A 16,826-nucleotide genomic window follows, 5' to 3' on the forward strand; every position below is an offset into this window, starting at 1 on the left:
AAGCCAGTCAGCAATTTCCAAGAGGACAGATTGCATATAGTAAATACAGCCCAATTAGTTTAAGTGTCCAGAAGTTACTACTGAATTAACTACAGCCTAATAATTTCTCATCAGTAGTATTTTCACTAGGTCTGGAAGAATTCAAGTCCTATTTATTCAAGTCCTATTTTTATGCCCTGTTCAAGACTTAAATTACATGACTGAAAAATAACTGATTCAGAGGCACAGAAACAAATTCTATTTATTTTTCACTTCATTAACTCCAAAATCACTCCTCTGTTCTCAAGCAACATTACTCCAAAGCAAAGGTTAAACACGTCTCCCCCCTCTCTGTGAACCTGAAAACAATTTTGTTCTCTAAGTTAATGGGAGTCCCCTCTTTGATCCCTATCCAAGGGATCCCATCTGCTGATTAAAACCAAAGACACTGCCAACTTCAAGTCCAAATTTAGGTCCCATGCATGGTTTGAAGGACCTACCAGAACTGCCATATATACAGCTCTGTTAAACTCCAGTTTAGAATGTTGTAGGAAATAAAAATTAACACTTGTAAACCCAAAATTCTGTAACATTCTACCTATAAATTTACCTCAATATATTACCTGAAGAACAATGAATGTGTACTGTTTGCATTTTAAAATATAATGCTAATGTAAAGGACTGGCAATTTAGGACCATCATTTATTACTGAAATTATTATCAGCATGAAAATATTAGAACACACATGTGAGCTTGTGATTAAATACACCACAGCCATTTTCAAAACTAACCAAATCATAAATCACTATAAATAAAGTCACCAGAAAAGGGAAAATTGTAAAGCTATGTAAGCAAGAGGAAAGCACAGCTCAGGGTTAGCACGGCAGTCTCATAATGGGATACTTAAGTCTTGGACTAGATCCACACTATCTGCTGTGCCACTGGGAAGAGTGAGGCTGGAAAGGCAAGTTGCTGGTAGCAGAACATGAGATGGTTCCTACAAACACCCTCCTGTACTGTATTTGCTCGAGGTGGAGCAAAGGGACACTGTGAGCAGAGGTTTAGGAAAACACTCAACGCTGAGATCAAGACGACATTAAAAAGCCTGGTAAGAGCCTGCAAAGGAAGCAGGTTTTTAATTCTGAGAGTTCATCTGCAAGATGAAAAGCAACCACATCTTTATAGCATGAAGATAATTTGTAGCTAGAAACCATGCTAATTTTCATTATCATTTCATTGATTTCAATGCATTTGATATGCTTGCCTGCAGCTAGGAGAGATGACAGACAGCTTTACTCGGGAATTGTCCCGACTTTTAAAAATCTCTATTTCTCTCTAGAGAGCTTTTTCATTTACATATTAGTCATTTCAGAGCTCACTGGGTACGTGCTGGCCTTCTCCTGAAGCAGAAGTGCTTTGCCTGCCCCACCTGTAGCTCCCAGTGCAATTGAGGCACGATCCTTTAGCCCTTTGCACGCTCAATTTGACCCAGAAATCCCAACGGCAACAGATCAATGAGTGTGCAAATGTGGGCATGTCCAGGAAGACCTACAGGATTAGACTTGCTTAATGTTACAGTGCAAAGTATTTTTGGGAGCAATTTTTATTTTGTTGAAGCAAGCTCCCCAAGGGCGAGGTGTTAAAATATTTTACATTTTATTAAGTAAAAAACCTGAAGTCTTGATTTGTACAAGTTGATTTTTTTTCAAGTAAAATGCAGTGGGTTTAGCTCCCCAAATTTTTTATTCCAGGCTAGGAAAGGTTGCTAAGAGACTAATAGCAAACTCTATAACATATCAGTAATTTTTCTTATCATGCTAACATTAAATTCTTTTAAAAATAGTAAAGCAAATCTGCATATTTATAGAAATTATTTTCTTACCTAAAAAGTCAGACCTCATTCATGCAATATGCTACTACTATGTGCTTTGGTAGAATTCTTTATTAAAAACATGGATGAGAGAAGTCATTGAGAAAATACTGTTTCCAGGCATGTATCATCAGTGAGTTAATAATATGCAGACATTCTGTTCATGGGAATACTCAGCTCTTTATGCTTTCAAAGTAAGCCACTCCTTTGTTTTTTCCATTACCAAACTTAGGCAAGTCAAGAGCTACTGACTCATTAGAGAAAATCATTAACTTTTCCTATGGAACAGCAAAGATTTAGTCATTTGACATTTTTAACACCAAAGGATACTGAATCTTCAGGGAACACAAACATGGATTGAAAGTAAACGTTTTCACTGTTGGTTATATCCAGGTAGTTTGGCAACAGCCAACACCAGTCTAAACCAGTGGCTGCAGTCCACCCAGATTTATTCTTCCCTTGATGTGCTCACCCAAGCACTTGTTTGACCCCATGGTGAGCTGGTTCAGGAAGTTAAGCTGGCAAAAAACTAACTACAAAAATAATCCCACAGGGAGGGCAGGGCTGCAGCAGCACTGCTTTGGATAGGCTGGCTGAGGCTCTTAATGAGCCATATAAATCATTTATGTATTTCTGTCCTTTTCCTCTCCAAAACATGATGTAAAACCAAGCCTACTGCTGCTAGACCAGGAATAAGGGAAGTCAGGCTATGTGAAATGGCTGCTTCTCCAGGAAAACACGACTTATTGGGTTCGACAAAATACCTTCAGGCTGCAAAGCATTCCCAGCAATTGATTAAAAGAAGCTACTTTCAAATCACCAAAAAACTGCTTGAATGGCTTACCAGAAACATTAATTGATGTTCCTGCATCGATAATTCCACTGTTGGGCCTTACACAGTATCTACGTGGTGCTGTGGTCTTAACTTTGAAGCAAACATTTCTGTCTGTGGGGTTGCCGAGCTTCAGGTTTGTAGTGACAACATCTGTGAAAGGACCTGGGGAGGAGAGAGAGAGAAGCAAGACTTGAAATCACACAGAAAGCACTTTTCAAGCAGAGGCTAAGCAGGCTCTAAATCTCTGTTCACAAATCTTATAAAGTAATTAGATGTCCAATTTCCATCTGCGGCACGTACAGATAATCGCGCACGCAAAGCCGGCGCCCCGGCCCTGCTGCGGCTCCAGCCCAACAGCTGAACTGATCATTAACTGCCAGACAAAAGGGGGAAAGCATTCACACATTGTGCCAGCACCACAACATGGCATTCAGAGGATGCCAAATTCCCTGCTGCATCACAGATCCTCCATCCCAGCAAAGCCAGGCTAACAGAGACACCACATATACCCACGCTGGAGGTGATAAATCGTGAGCAAATACAGTTTGTTAACTAGGCAGGGAATGATAACAAAGGGGCTACTACAGATCCATCTGCACATGAAGCTGTACCTCCAGAGAACCAGGAATCCACCAGGTATTCTGGAATGCCACACCAAACCCAACAAAACAAGCATTTAGGACACATTTCCTTTTCCCTAGCACATTTGCTTTTTGGTTTTTTTTTTTGTAACAACTCTCTTGGCTACTAGAAATTATAAGCCAGAAGAAATAAAATAGCCTACCTCACCCAGGGCAGGAAATAACCACGTGGAAACAGGGAAATTTTTAGACACTGAGAGCACTGGCAAAGATTTCCATATTAGCAAAGCCAGAATCAAACCATTGTCAAGTTCTGCAGCACCAAGTGCAGGCAAATCCATTTCTCCCAGGTTCACTACGTAATTGGAACTGCCCAAATCCCTCAGGTTAGAGGAAAGGCTCGTTACTGATTTCCCACAAGACACTGACAAATCAGACAGGCAGTACACAACTATAGCGTTTTACAGATGGTAAAGAAGTAAAATTAAAAGAAATATAACCACACTTTGATCAAATGTCTTCTGCATAGAAGTGATTAATTTGATGCCTGAATAAAATATCTTCATCTGTCCTCAGGAGTAAAAGCAAATTGGTCAAAAAAAAAGCATCAAACTTTTCCTTACAGTAATGACAGCCTTAAAATTGAAAAGGGGGGAATGATGATGAAAATAAAAATACTGGCAGGCAATATTTCACCATCCTCCTCCCAAAGCATGGTTGACTTAAGGTAATTTAAGTGTGATACTTTTTCTACAAATTTATCACACAAATTTGTCTCCCAAGATGACATTTCATACAGCTGTAGCAGTACCTCAGTCCTGCAACATTTATCCTCAGTTTGTTTAAAGGAATTAAAGGGGAAAACCCCAAAACAATCACACACACAAACCTCTCCCACCAGACAACAATGTAGGACCATTTCTGCCTGTGCTCTGAACAGACCAGCTTTGCACTTACAATGCAACCTGGGAGCTAAAAAAATTGAAGCAATAAAATTTTCAGATCCCGTGGCAAAGATTTCACTAAACCTGTGCCTGGTGAAACACTGATGTGAAAGGGAATGAAACACAGCTGTCAAATTTTCTCTGTGTTCTGCATGCAGAGAGAGCCTTGAAGCTCATGGAAAATAACTGGGCAGAAGCAGTCACGAGTTGTTAAAGAAGTTAAACAAGCCAAACTATCAGAAAAATCCAGCAACATTCAGGTGTGTAAAGACAGTGGTAGATCTTCAAAACAGCTCTATCTGGGAGAAGTGTCAACATCTCAGAAGAAATTACAGGATGCCTAAGCATTAAGGATGTGTCTTTACTAAAAACTTACAGCTTGAGCTATTCCAGCACAGAGGGAGGGTGGGCTGAGCAAAGCCCTGCCTATGCAGCTGCATCCTCAGCAGTGCTTTCCTGCTCTGCGTGCTGGGATAGATTTCCTGGGGGAAATACCATGTTTTTATTTGGCTGATCCATGAAGGCTTGTGGGATTTGTGTGCCCCAGCAAAGAGCTGCTGTTTGAAACAGTAATACGACAACAATTCTGTGTGTAAAATAATTTCCAAATGGAGTTACTTATTGCTAACAGAGATCATACCAAAATATCTGGCAGCAAAACCTTCCGGCAGACGGAATTAATTTCTTCTTATCTGCTTGATGTTTGCTCTTCTGTTCTGTCCACTAAGCTTTAAACAGCTTCTTTAGCTCCATTTTCCCCCAGTTACAGGTTTTGCAGATCAGCCAGCACAACTGTACTGGAAGGCTGACATCTGCTTCCAGCAAACCTGTGTGAGGCACAACTCCTCACGGCACTGCTGGCCAAACACTGCAGCAAAGCAAAACACAGCAGACAAACACAGGATTAACGTGCCATTGTAGGTGTTGTGAAGTGTGTAAAAAAATAAATAGGCAACAGAGTATTAACTCAGGGGTAATTGGGGCATGGCAGTGAAATATTATCAGCTTGGCTGGCCCTGCCTTTGGAGAGCAAGGCCCATGGACTGCCAAGTCGGGCTGAAATGAAACCCTGATAGCCTGTTGTTAGATTACTATAGCCAAGGCTCCACGTTTTTTTGGGGGGTTGGGGTTTGTGGGAGAACTATCTCAGGATAAACACAAGTTAATTCTTTACTGGAGATACACCTCTGCTTTCCAACATCTGGATGTGAGCACAGCAGATAAGGCTGGAGTGGGTATTAACAGCCCTACAGGACACACATCTACCCTGGAGCTTCATTTTCCAGTGGAAGGCATCAGGTATTCTGCATTCATACACAGATACAGCAAGCTAAAATGCTCTGCACTTCTTCCTGATCACTTTGTCCTCACTACAATTTATACAAGTATATGCAACACCTGGACAATGCCTGTACCCCCAAGGTGGGCTGTGAGGGCAGTTCAGTCAGACTGGTGCATCTGGATGGCACTTGGGTAAAAGCAAGTGAGGACTGACTCTTACTCTGTTCCTAACCAGAAGCTGGGTTAAAACCACAACTCTCACTTCATTATTTTGTTTTGAATGTTTTTTCTATTGCTCATAATATTCCTAAATAAGTGAAACTCATACTGAGGCAGGGTGCTTTCCAAATGACAATCTGCACTTTAAAATCAGCCCAACTGTTTTTCCTCACGTGTTTTTTTCAAGAGATCATGACAAAAATGCCACTGGTGTCATCCCAAGGACAAAGTTATGGGAAACAGGGGCTGTACATGCATCATCTGACACAGGGTTGTCACGGGAGCGAGCTGTCTACAAGGAAGAATGTAGTAAACTGAATTTGGTGGTGAAAGTCTGAAATATTCCACAAGGGCTTGATGACTTTTTCCTGCCAAAATAAAGTCAACTTGTGTTAATGCAAACTGGGCATCAAGTGATATGCAAACTAGAAGAATTACTGAAAGGAAAGGAAACATCACCTCCTAGACTCATGAAACAACCAACAGTAAGAGGTACCGTGGTTTTTCACTTTTCAGAAAGGTTAGTGTCAAACTACAGCTGTGGCTTTCCACCCAAGGAGCTACACATCCAATCCTTCCCATGTGAAGATCACAGCTTTACCTCAGAATCAGCCACGCTCCATTTCCTATTCAAACCCCAGTGCATATCAATCTTTCCTAGCAGTGCCATTCTGCAGTGCACTGTGTTATAATACCCCACATCATTTCAGTAATGATACAAAAGTCTGGGAATTAGGTCAAAAGAACATGGTGTCAACTCTATTTAAATTTTAAATAACTCTCCTTGCAATAAAAATTGCCCATAATTGTACCAGCAAATCCAGGCTGATAGCTTTTTGATCAGCACAGTACTCACTGTGAGATTCTTGCTCCTCACAGAAACCACGTTCCCCAGTACATTTGCACTGAACCTTAATACAACCATTCTCACCTCAACCAAAATTCCATGCTTTAACACAGCAAATAAACAGTCCTCATACTGTCTGGCATGTGAAAGAAGTTAGCACAAGTATCAGCAGGGGGAAAGCTTTGATGGCACAGGTTGGGCAGGAACATTCAGAGCCACCAGGGACAGTCCTTGGCAGATTTGTACCTGCAAATACTACAACATCTTTATAATTAACTACACACATCAGGTGGGCCACAGTCCCAGGGTTGCTTTATTCCTGCATGAGTCCATCTCACTGCTGCCAGGGAGGTGTTCTGACCTCTCCTCTCCCCACCTGCCTGTGCAGGCTGCACAGTGTGTGCCCAGAGCCGAGCCAGGGAGCTGCCGGGGCTGCAAATTAATCCACTTACCAGGCAGGGAGGGAGGGAGGGGGCAGTGGGGAAGAGAAGAGGGAGAATCAGTTTTCAGCCAGATCAAGCAGCACTCAGACCTGGCATCAGGCAAACTGCATCCTCCTGCTCAGCATTCTGCCAAATTAAGGCAGCAAGGTCTCACAGTTAGCAGGTTAAAGCCAGCAAGCACATCCAGCCATAGGCACTGCAGTCACACTCGTGTTGGCATAGCTGTTGAAAGTAATTAAGGCACATGCATTATTTCTGTGGGCAAATTCTCATCTGTTTAAAGCCAGGCATCCCCTAAAAAATTTAGTGAACTTTTCAGAGAAAAGCCTTGCAGGATTACTTGACAGAATTGTAGCCATGTTCAACTGGCACCCATTGACCCACAAGACTAAGGGTAAATTCTCATCCAGCTGCCCGTGCTCCTCCCAGAGTGTTTTAGATGCACTTTCAGCATCTTTCCTTAAAGAACTTTTGCCACTCCAGCTCACCACAGACACATACCCTAGAGCAAGGTAATTGGAAACAGCCAGAAATACAGGCAGAGCTTCTAGTGAGATAACCTCTCTTGTACTTCCTTTGTGGGGAGCAGTGGAATGCAATAATAGGAGGGGAAGGATGTATTTCACCATGGTTTAATCCCACTGATGTGTCAGAGGAAATTCATTAACCACCTGACACATTAATCAGCCATAGAAAGGTAACCAAGGAATCTTTATTAAGGGAGATGGTGGAAACCAGGGAAGGGGAAAGCTAAACTCTTTTGTGACTACTCTCAAGAGCCCAAATCCCACACACGACCAGGAGATGTCCATCCACATGGAGCATAACTCACTTGGTGAAAAGGGCCACACTGACCCTTCATGTGCAAGTGGAGAGGGTGAGGCTGAATGTGATACTTGAGGTTCCCTTCCCAAAACAGCCATCTCTCCATCTGACTATTTCTGTCTTTCTACTTGCCACTTTTCTCATCTTCACATCTGAGTTGCTCCTTTACTGTGCCTCTGACAGTACCAAGTGATTTCATTTTATTTCCTCAATTTCTCCCATTTCATTTCTGTGGATGTCTATCAGCATTAGAGAGACAGGCAAAATAAAACCACTAGTGATGTGCAAGAGGGCTCAATAACAGGTGAAGAACTTGACTTACTGTTTGCTTCTTTTTAAAGTTATATATAAAGCTGATGACCTTTGACGATAAACACTAAGATGAAAAGAGCTGAAATGTCAAGCAAGACATCTTGAGCTATCAGCCAGGTGCCTGTGAATCAAGAACACCCAAGATCCAATCAAACTCTCCCACCATCTTACTTGTCTTTAGACAAATCACTTAAGGGCTTGATCTTCTGCTATTAAGAGCCTTAAGAGTTGACAGCAACTCCAAAACAGAAGCAGGTTTGGACCCTTATAGTTTCCCTCTCCGTAAAGTCAGGAGAATACTTACCTAATTACACAGAATCTTGTGAAGATTAGTGTTTTAAAAAGTACTGTGTGCCAAGTTTTAATCATCATCATCATCTGGCTCTGGAGACATTCATAATTAAGGGAGCATCCGCAACTTTGGAAATCGAAGAAGTCAAAAAATGAGAAGAAGAGCCTGTGTTGCACAAACATCTGATTTCACAAGGAACTCACTGAGAGGGCCCCAACAACTCCAAATTTGGTAATTATTTTTAAGACAAATCCTTGTGTAAACCACTTGCCAACCTTTCAAGCTCAGCTGAGATTTCAGAAGGAATTAGTTGGAACCCCCCACCCCGGGGAATCAATGGCTTTACTCCCAGCACCCACCTCCTCACCCGAGAGAGCCCTCGAAGGGAAGTGGTCGCTTCCACTTCTGCTGTGTCAAGCAGTAGATACCTTGATGAAAAATACATTACAGAAATAGAAGCAACATCCAAATCACTCCCCATGCAATAGCTGATGCAGTGGAGCGATTTTTTTAAGAAGTGTGTAATCAATAAAGTGACCTAAGAGGGAGAAAAAACCCAAGATGCAGAAATCCAACAAAATTACATGATCCAGATGCCAAAGCTGGAGCAAGGCTGGCAGTAAGTTATTCCATTTGGATGGATTAATCAGTGTCCTCCTCTGGCCTTTTTTGGCATAAATTATTTTTCTGAGTGTGCCTCATGCTTAATGAGGAAAAAAACCCAAAACCCCAACAAACATGAGACTGAAGACTATTTTCAGGGTATCTATTAGCACATAATTTTTGTCACCTTTATCCCTCTGAGGATCATTAACAGTCTGACTTGACAGTTTTAAGAACTGAGAGGCCACACATAAGCTTGCCAAGAGAAACACAGGAATATGTCCTTCACGTAATTTTGGTACCAGTGTCATTTGTTTTTTCCCAGCTGATCCCTTTAGAGGTTTATTACACCCAAACATGACTTACAGTGAACTTAATCACACAACACGAAATGTTTTCTCCACCTCCTAAACTGCAAACACATTTCTGCACAAACAAGAGCCTGAGAGCAGCCTTGGTGAGCTTTTAGAGGTGTATCTCTGTTTCAACTGTGCTTTCAGAGCCTTTTAGCAGCAAACAGATTGTATTACTGTGCTCACAAATATCAGCGCACCAGCCCTCGCCAGGTATGAAAACAGCTCAGAATATGTTTCAGTGACCATGATGTACCAGAGCCACTCACAGGAAAACTCTTTCCTGTCCTGAAGCCCCATCCCCGGGATTTCAGGACACTGGAACAAAGCCCAGGGAGAAGTGGGGATGCAGCACTGGAGAGCAGCAGGATGATGGATGGGCTGATGTGCAAAACTCCCTGGCAAAACCACTGCTGAAGCCTGAAGTCAGTGTAAAGTGTCTCTCTGGAAGAAGCATCACGACTTTAATCACCAACCCAAACTACACTTTTTCTTGCAAAGTAATTTTTCCTGGTCTAATTTTCATCACTAATCTCCATTTCAAATGCACATCAAAATGTAAGGGAAGGAGCAACTTAACTACTCTAATTTTATGCTCACATATACTCTTCAAATAGACAAATGTGATGTGCAACTTAAATAGCAAATGAGCAAATATTTTAAGTGCAAAACTATGCACAAATCGGAAATACCAGAAGAAATAAGCAAAATTAGAGATTTTTGGGATGCACAAAGAGCAGCTGCTTTTCTAATAAGTTTAAAAAAACCCCAAACCACATTAAATAGGCAGTGGGATACTATTTATAGCTACAAATAAGGAAGGAAACCTGAATTTAGCAAGATATATTTCAGGGGAGCCACTTGAAAACTATCCTATTAACTGTACTTTCAGGATCAAAGGAAAAAACCCCAAACCAAATCAGATATTTAGTCAGAAGCAGTGAGAAAACTTTATCTGAAAAAACAATGCCTCACATCTTTTACAGTCTGGCATAGAACAAATGTCAAGTTGTGTTCCTCAAACCTAAACTTCTGTCTTTTCCAATCTAAACAATTCCATGATTCAGCGATCATCTGCACCACTGTATGACACCAGTAAACACAGTGTAAAACCAGCTGTATAAAAATAAAGGAAAAAAAAAATAAATCTTCCTGCCCTTACATCTTTGCTCCTACTCTGGTTAAAATGTAGGAAGGCCAGAAGAGGAGACACTACAGACCTGAGGAAATGCAAATATTTTGAGAGGATTCAAAATAAATTGTTAATTCCCATATCACAAGAAGCAGCAGTTGCAAATATCAACATCCAACACACATGAAACTGCACAAGGGAGAGGGTGAACTGCTGGGAGAAGCACTGGAAGCACCAATAAGGATAATAAGGATGAAGTAACTGGTTCCATGGAAAGGAGTAGTCTTGAGAAAAACAAAGAAGTGCCATTTTTTTTTTGTTAAAGAATGACATAGTCATTTGACATGCCTTCTAGAAGCACAACTAATTTGAATTAGGCCTTTTAAATTGCTTTCAAAAACATAAGATTTGGCTCCATAGTGATCCCCCCACCTACATGATTTTATAATCTGCATCCTAAGTAACTGGATCACCAGGCAAACCTCCCCCTTCTCTATTTTTCCACCAGTCGTGGAAACCAACCAAGAAAACAGGATTAAATTTAGAATGATAAAATCTTTAATCCATGCCCCATGGTATGAGGGACTTCGTTTACAGCTCGGAGAACTAGACACGAAAGAAGTTTAGTAAAGAGATTATTTTCATGAAGTATTTATAATAACGTGGGATAAGTACTGCAGGCAGCAGCAGAACCCAAACTGTACAGATGTTTTTGAGGCCAGAAGAATTACAGATGAAGTAAGCAATTCTCAGAACTGCTCTAATACAGAAAGGACAGACTCTCTCAGCTCTAGGTCTGGACTGTTGCTGGTGTAAACACGGAATCACTTCGGTCCATGTGCATTTTAACCCTGCACTGAATTCAACATGGAAATGGTGATTTGCTCTGCACACATTTTCAATGGCAGCAAGACTGTGACAGCTGTTCCAGACCGATGGCACAAACCCCTCTTTAGGAAAGGTTGCCCAGCAGGCCAAGTTTTAAATTCAACAACATCCCAGACATCTCAGAAAACATCCTATATGCCCCCACTGACACTCGGGCTACAAAGCAGGTCTGAGAGCATTTTTATGTCCAATAAATACTGGGTCAAACACCAGAGGAAGAGATTTAGCATGAGTCTGGCCCCCAGCTTAGACAGCCTGGTACTTAAATATTCATATCTGTACGTAAAATAGGCTTCCTTTCTGCCTCTGGTCATGACACAGGAAGACAATGAAAGGAGCCTTCAATGTTCCTCCTGGTAGGAGCTGCCACAGCAGTGCCAGAGTCCCTCATCCAGAGAGGTCTAACTGGGAAGAGTTCCTGACCTAATCAGGGAGGATTTACTTAGAGAAAAAAAGCCAAACAAACAACTTGCAGCAGCAGGATGATAATGTTAAAGCTCACGTTCCTTACAAACACAAAGATGAAATTTAAGCCTGAAACAACAGCTGTGACCACAAACAGAACTTGTTGCAAACACCATCAATAAAGCTTTCAAAGCCAAGCAGCCACAGTGACAGGGAAAGTAAAAAAGGCTGTTATTGTACTGACTATGAAATGCATTCAGTAGTTATTAGCTGTTCCCAGCAGGCAGCAAATACAAGACCAATATGGTAACAAGATAGTAGAAAATGAGTGTGACTGCAAGATGAGGGCAGAATTAGCAAGGGTCATTTGATTCCTGCACCCTCAGCTGGGCAGAAAGCTGTGGTGAGGGGCCCTCAGAAACAAGACAAACCCTCACTCGCCCAGTTTTCTACAAAAATTGCATTATAACATATGCAGAAGTTGCTCATTTGATTCCAAACTCATTTGATGCAATCAATACCTTCCAGAGCTGGCTGCATACAACAAATTAAGCTGCTTTTAAAATTGGGTATTTGTTCATGGATGTAAGCTGACCTGAGCTCATGAAGTTGGATCATTTGCTATGGTGATGATGCTTTTTTTCCAGTTGAGTTTCAAAACAGATCTGACAATCTATTTAAAGGTTTGTACTTGAATTCTTAACAGTCCTAATTCTGAATTAGAGAGCAATTAAACAAAATTCACTCTTGTATTCAGAGGCAGCTGACCAGTTTTAAAAGAAATAAAGCACTGCATGACTACATAAGCTTTTAATTTATAAAACCTGTGCAGTGAGGAAAAAATAGGTAATAATTTATTTTCCAGTGAGAAGGAACTATCAGAAACTCCTGTGGCAAATTCCTACTCCATATTCCTCTTTCACGGGTGATAGGACATTGCACATGCAGGGGAGCAGCTGGGAAATACAATTTACTGCTAAGCACCAGTGTGAACCTGCATCCACTCTGATACATTAACTGGGCCTCTATTTTGCCATGACAGCCACGTTCCCAGGGCTTGAGACAGCCACTTCTTAGATGTGTATTTTCAATATAATTTGTTATCAGTCCTATCTTCTGAAGTGATGAATAGAGGTCACATCCCACCAGCCACTGGCAATCCGCCACCCTGATGAGCTTTAAATAACAAACTCGACAAACTTTTTCATGTCTCATTGCAATGGTTCCACAGCTCAAAGTGAGCTGAAAATCCATGCACAAACATGGATTCCCAAGGAACAGCAAGTTAGGAATATGTGTGTCCCTTCCCTTACAGTAAAGGCAAGCAGCTGGTCATACTTCAAACACAAAATCACATAAAACTAAGAGAAACAATGGCCAAATAACAAATTTTATCACTGCATTAGGTCTTTCCCTGAAACAGTAATACTTTGATCCCATTAATGCTCATAACTTCATCTGGAATTCTCAAAATCTATGCAGTACAAAATTATTCAAAAGTCCTTAACCCATAAATCACATTGGCCAAAGCCTTCAAGCAGATTGTGGTATTTTTGGAAATAGTCTTGGGAGACCTAAATACATTAATTAAATTTAACAGAAGATACAGTTAAACCTCCTTGACTGCTTCACACATCTCAGTTGTTATTTGGTGCTCCAACCATCCTACTCCAAGTTTCTGTTAGTCCCCACATGTACAATTCCTGTCCCCTTTCCCAGTGGAGCTGTTAGTGCACAGGACAGCAGCAGATTAAGGAAGCTCAAAAGAAGCATAATCTTCAACTTATTCCACCTTTCAAAAAAATGAGATGTGTTGTAAGACACTCCCAGTGCATCACTATTGTGCTTTTGCCTCCAGGTATTTTTCTTCAAATACCTCTCTTTTAAAGTGAAGGGTCTATGCAAAGCACTGAAGTAATTATAAAACTAATGGAGCACGTGAAATCAGAATAATTCAGTATACAAATAAACTAACACTTAATACAATAAGTTTTTGATTTTAGCTAAGCTGCAAGAAAAGTGAGCATAACATGAACTGCACCAGAGAAGGACTGATTTTGTTTGGAAACTGGGCTACATTTTGGGTTAGATTTGTTTAGATTTAGGAAGTTGCCTTTTATTTAAATACTCTTTTTAAGCCTGTAACTTGATAATCAAATTCGAATATGTAGAGAGATGCAAAGGTTTAGTTGTATTTAATTCAGTAATAATGATTTTACTCAGAATCAGGCCAGATAGAGGGAAGCATGGGCTGGTACATTTTTCAGCAGAAAAGTAGAGAGCCAATGGCACAGCAGCCTTCAAAGAGTAAAGAAATCCTAGCACTGACTGCCATTCTGCTGTCAATAAATACCAGGAGGGCTCTAAGAGTTTAAAGAAAACAGCATGTAAATTTTCAGCTTAAAAGATGCATATTTATTACACTAAACAGGCAACTTCTTACAACACTGTCAGTATTTTACATCCTTAAACATGGCCTGTTCCTGTGGCAGTGACTAGAAATCCCTATTTATCCAGTACAGAACAGAAAAAGAGTTAAATCCCTCCCAATACCTTCAGTGCAGGAGTGTTCAATCATCCCTGATGGATCAGGACAGGGGTGGAGGCAGAACTATATGGCCCAGCAGCAATGTGTGACCAAGTCCTCAACCCCTGCTCTGAGACTTGGCAACTGCAGGCTCAGTAAACACTGATCTTACATCCCAAACATTATTGGGCTGCCGGATTGAAGAGCCTTCCCCTGGTATCTGGTAGGAATGGGACATTCCTGTGGGATCCAGGAGGCTTTGCACACTTGCACTGCAATGTCCAGATCTCCCCTTTACACAGCCTGATCTGCAGGAGCTCAGATGTCTCGTCAGGGAGTGGCACCACCCAACCACGGTACTGCAGGTTACACAAACTGCATGGGACTGGGGCTAAATACTAAATATTGAACACTTACACTGTTGCAGATACACTGTTGGACCGAGCATATTACACAGGCCAAGGCCACACCTTTGGGCTGCAGCTCTGATGTACCCAGGGGATGCACTTGAGCCAGTGACAAGTGACAGCTTGGAACCAACTCTAGGCTCCAGGCCAAGTCTGAATCCCTCCTATTAGGACTGCAGAGGATTGGCCGTTCTGGTGTATTATTGTGCCCTTTGCAGAAAGCAAAGCTACACAGTGACATTTTGCATAGGTGTGAAATCACGAACTGGGGACAGGAACCTGCATTTCCAACTGGCAGTGACTCGCAGAGTTTTGCGAGGCACTAATCCCTGTTTGGCAGTACTGCCGTGAGCCACTTGGGGAGCACGGACAGAGTGCTGAGTCATAAGTCCAGCCTAACCTGGAGCAAACCTCCAAAAACGCTCCTGAAACGTCCCTGAGCCTACAGCCCCTCTGTTCTGTGCGACCCCTCCTGAACAGCCCTGCCCAGACACCGTGTCTGCAAAGAGTCCAGCGGCACCTCAAACACCACAGACCCAGGCACGTTTTGAAGCAGGCTATATTTTAACAGAATTTTACTTGCTGACATTAAACAGCTGATCTCTATTCCCCATGGGCTGAAAGGACAGGCTGGCCTGCCCTCCTGTGAGGTGCAGGAGGCAATGCCTGCAGCACGAGCATGGCACTAACGCTGTATCACACAGCACCAGGCAACAGGGGCCACAATTCCACGTATCCCTGTCCAAGTTTAAATCTAGCAGTTCCTAAAGTCAGAGCCTTGAATGTTGCAATAAGTTCTTGGCAGATTGTTTGACTTTATCTCTTAGGTTAAAAAAGAAAAAGAAAACAGAAGAAAAAAAAAGGGGAAACATAAACATAAATGTCATGTATAACAGTGGTGTTTGTCACCCTTTGTTACCAATACAGTCTGAGGTGTAAACCTTTAGTTGGATGATTTCTCCCCTGGGCTGCAGATCTACAACAACCAAGAAGTGAAGGAAGCCACTGAAGGCAGTGAAGCTCCTGTTTCACATGGCATCAAAGACCAGGGAAACGGGCACCTCCAGGCACCTAATGGTGTCCAGCCTCCCACGACTCGCAGCTGCATTTCAGCACAGCACATGCTGCTGCTATTTTGGAGCGGGTGTGCTATGGTGGAGGAGATGCAAGGCGGGAGGAAAGACAACCCCTGCTCATGTTCACATGCTGTGAAAAAAAAAAAATAATTCCAGCATGAAAAACTCCTTTGATATTTTTTTCAAACAAGACACAAGCACGGTATTTTGAAACAGACCTCCAGCCGAATTTAGAAGGTTCGCTGCAAACCAAGGGGCTAAAAAAGCTGCTTTAAAAAGGTCTTCAACCCTTTACAAGTGAAAGTGGAGGCCAAGAGAGAGATGGTTGCAACCCCACAGTGACTGGGACATGTTAGAGAAGAAATCCTCATTCACTTATTCCCAACATCCTCCCTCTAGATTTTATATTGAAGAGCTACACAGAGCACTCAAACAGCACGAGCTGTAACAATTTTCTGCCTTTTCTACCTGTCTGCATTTTGATTAAGCCATTTATCCATTTCCAGAGTTTGAGACACTTGGTTCACAGTCCTATCTCATTTTCCTACATTAAGCAGGAGACCTTTCAGTGCACACCATGAGGAAGCACACCCAGACCAGTCAGCAGCTCCATGACCTCTGCCAGTCTGGATCTACTCGCAGGGGGCCAAGCAATGCTCTGGAAATAAATGCAACTATTCGCTAAGGTGACAAAACCATTTCAGCCCTACCACCAGGCAGTGTGTCATCACAAAGTCAGTAGGACAAGAAATGCTTAGAGCAGAATTTACTCCATGAATACTTCAACTTGGGCTCTCCTGAACGAAGGACAGCGGTCAGCCCTGCTTGCTAGAAAGGACTGTAAGGCAGAGGTACTGCCAAAGCACATGAATGCTGCCCACAGCATTCTGAATGTTCTGTCTGAACATTAATATTTAAATGTACTTTGAAACGAAGCCATTTAATAGGTGCAGTTAGTCAAGTAACATTTTATGCTATAAGAAGTATACGTTGCTGGCTAAATATCT

General features: G+C 41.9%; 1 protein-coding gene across 2 annotated transcripts in view; it reads right to left on the minus strand.

Moving 5' to 3' along the window:
• VAPB (VAMP associated protein B and C) overlaps positions 1-16,826 on the minus strand; it is a 38,472-nt gene that overhangs the window by 19,751 nt on the left and 1,895 nt on the right. For both annotated transcript variants that reach the window (XM_064674131.1, XM_064674132.1), the window contains exon 2: positions 2,694-2,846. In XM_064674131.1, the coding sequence (XP_064530201.1) occupies positions 2,694-2,846 (153 nt within the window). The remainder of the gene's footprint in view (positions 1-2,693; positions 2,847-16,826) is intronic.

This window comes from Pseudopipra pipra, chromosome 17 (genome assembly GCF_036250125.1).
Source record: "Pseudopipra pipra isolate bDixPip1 chromosome 17, bDixPip1.hap1, whole genome shotgun sequence".
NCBI classification, from domain to species: Eukaryota; Metazoa; Chordata; class Aves; order Passeriformes; family Pipridae; genus Pseudopipra; species Pseudopipra pipra.